This window comes from Penaeus japonicus, unplaced genomic scaffold (genome assembly GCF_977035675.1).
Source record: "Penaeus japonicus unplaced genomic scaffold, GWHDUDI00000001_assembly GWHDUDI00000484, whole genome shotgun sequence".
In the NCBI taxonomy this organism is placed as follows: Eukaryota; Metazoa; Arthropoda; class Malacostraca; order Decapoda; family Penaeidae; genus Penaeus; species Penaeus japonicus.
In genome coordinates, this window is record NW_028234886.1 from 20,001 (window position 1) to 22,500 (window position 2,500).

General features: G+C 24.5%; 1 protein-coding gene across 3 annotated transcripts in view; it reads left to right on the plus strand.

Annotated features, from left to right (window-relative positions):
* The window catches only part of pck (Claudin superfamily protein pickel), a 17,794-nt gene that overhangs the window by 577 nt on the left and 14,717 nt on the right, over window positions 1-2,500 (plus strand). The window contains exons 1-2 of one of the 3 annotated variants that reach the window (XM_043000090.2): window positions 1-255; window positions 803-1,093. The exon at window positions 1-255 is cut by the window's left edge and continues 173 nt beyond it. The exons of 1 other annotated variant lie outside the window; for it this stretch is intronic. In XM_043000090.2, coding sequence (XP_042856024.1) covers window positions 970-1,093 — 124 coding nt within the window. In that variant the 5' untranslated portion in view covers window positions 1-255; window positions 803-969. The remainder of the gene's footprint in view (window positions 256-802; window positions 1,094-2,500) is intronic. One more of the 3 variants, XM_043000091.2, reaches the window with a different exon arrangement.

Consider the following 2,500-nt stretch of genomic DNA (forward strand, 5'->3'; position numbering starts at 1 on the left):
GGAATTGATTGGTCATGCAGCGAGTCTATCAGGCAGGCAGTCAGTCAGTCATGCAGGCCGAGAGAACCGGATGCCACACTGCATTTTCCCTCAGTGACTGAACCACACCCGGCTGCGATTTGTTTCCTCTATTGAATGACCCACACCCAAATAGAACATTCTACCTGCGGTGTCTGATCCAACCCAGCATGGGGACTTGTGCCCAGCCGGGAGAGATCAACTCGTTCTGTGAATTAGTGTTTGTGAAAGACTAATGTGTGTGCCTGTTTTTTTGGCTTTATCTTTTAAGCTTATTAATCTGTGATCATTGAATAAAAAAAGTAATAATAAGGACAAGTGATGCAAGTGTAATTTGTGTATTTCTGAGATAAGAAATACAAGAAATATATACATATATATATATATACATATATATATATATACTCAATAGTATACTTAATATACATATATATACAGCATTACATATATACTTACATACATAAATATATACATACTATATATACATATACATATATATACATATACAAATAATCTGCAATTACATATACATATAATATACATACAAAATATATATATACAAACATATATATACATTACATAATATACATATACATCTACATATATAATACCAAACCTACAATATATAATCATATACATACCATATATATACTCCATACCATACATATATAATTATAATATATATATATATATATATTTTTATTTTTTTATTTTTTTATTATTATAATTAATACTCTGGCCTACAGTGTTCAAATGTAATCAATTTATATGGTTTAAATTTCAGAAGTGATCCAAGTACAAAAATGTTGTGATAGAATGGCCAGTATATGAAAACTAGTGAAAGACTCAAAAGACATTATACGGTGCTATTATAACAAAAACATACAGTGCTACAGCAAGTGCTACATAAAGATTGTTAATTTAGTGAACCAGAAAATATAACAGGATAAAATGGCATCCGTTGGAGGATTAAGTGTGTACTCAGACTACTCAAGGGGTACCAGAAGGCATTCGTATGCCTCTACTTTCTTTCCGACTGTCATAGAGAAGGTCTATGGATATGTTAGACCATCAAGTAATTATTTTAAATTTTTTTTGCAAAATGTACTTTTATACACCACTGATTATTGCACGTTGTATATGTGTGTGTGTGTGTGTCTGATAATATGGTGTGGGGATGGGGGTTTATTTGGTTAATATCTAACATATATATATATATAAGAGTTGTAAACAATTATATAATAGTCGTTATATATATATATATATATATGATTATATAAATATTGAAATTATATATCTGTATGGCGACAATATACTTGTATATGTATATATAGTGTAGGTATATATATATATATAATATACATATATATATGTACAATGTATATATATATATGTATATGTATATGTAGATATATATAGAATAGGTTAATTATATGTATATAGATATTAGATTTATATGTTGATAATGTAATATATGTATATGTATATATAATGTTTATATATATATATGTATATATATATGTATATATGGAGTATGTTATACAAGATTATATATATATTTATATATATTATTTAATATATGATATGTATATATATAATAGGTAAGTGTATATGTAATATATATATGTAGATGTATATTAATGGTATTTTATATATATATATATATATATATATATAGTATTTAAGTATGGTATATGTATTATATATTATATATGATTTGTATATATATATATATATATTGAGAATCATATATATATATATTATAATATAGGTATATTATATATATATAAATATATATTATAGATATATAGATTGATCTATAATATATATATATATATATTCATATATATAAGTGATATATATATATGATATATATATTGTCTGATATATATCATTTGTATATGCATGTGTGTGTAATATATTGATATATATATTATATATTGGATATATTCTTAAATATTAAAAAAAAGAAGCATGCACAATATACTAAGGATTACCTTTTATATGAAATTGCATTAGTATACTGTAGTTGCTTCATTCCTCACACCAAAATAGTTATTTGCATTTCCTATCTACTTGAGTGTGTATATACACATTGAAATCTTTCTCCAAGCAATATATATAACACATACATTTCCACAATTGTTTGAACACATCTTAAGAACTATATACTTGAATTATTTTAACAATCTTTGCATAGCTCATTATAAAAATACAAAAAATTATGTTGAAAAGAAGAAAAAAAAAGTATTGATTATTCACCTTCAATACAGCATTTCCACCTTTTTCCCCCAGAGTATAACATTTTCACTATCCAAGCATTACGAGCAAATTTTCTCTTTATCTTTGATTATAGAAAAATACATATCATATAATGTCATATTATATTACATTGCGTTAATAATACTATAGTTGCTTCATTCCTCAAGTATATATACAAAATATATATATCAGTTTACATACTTATAAATATTCACATGTA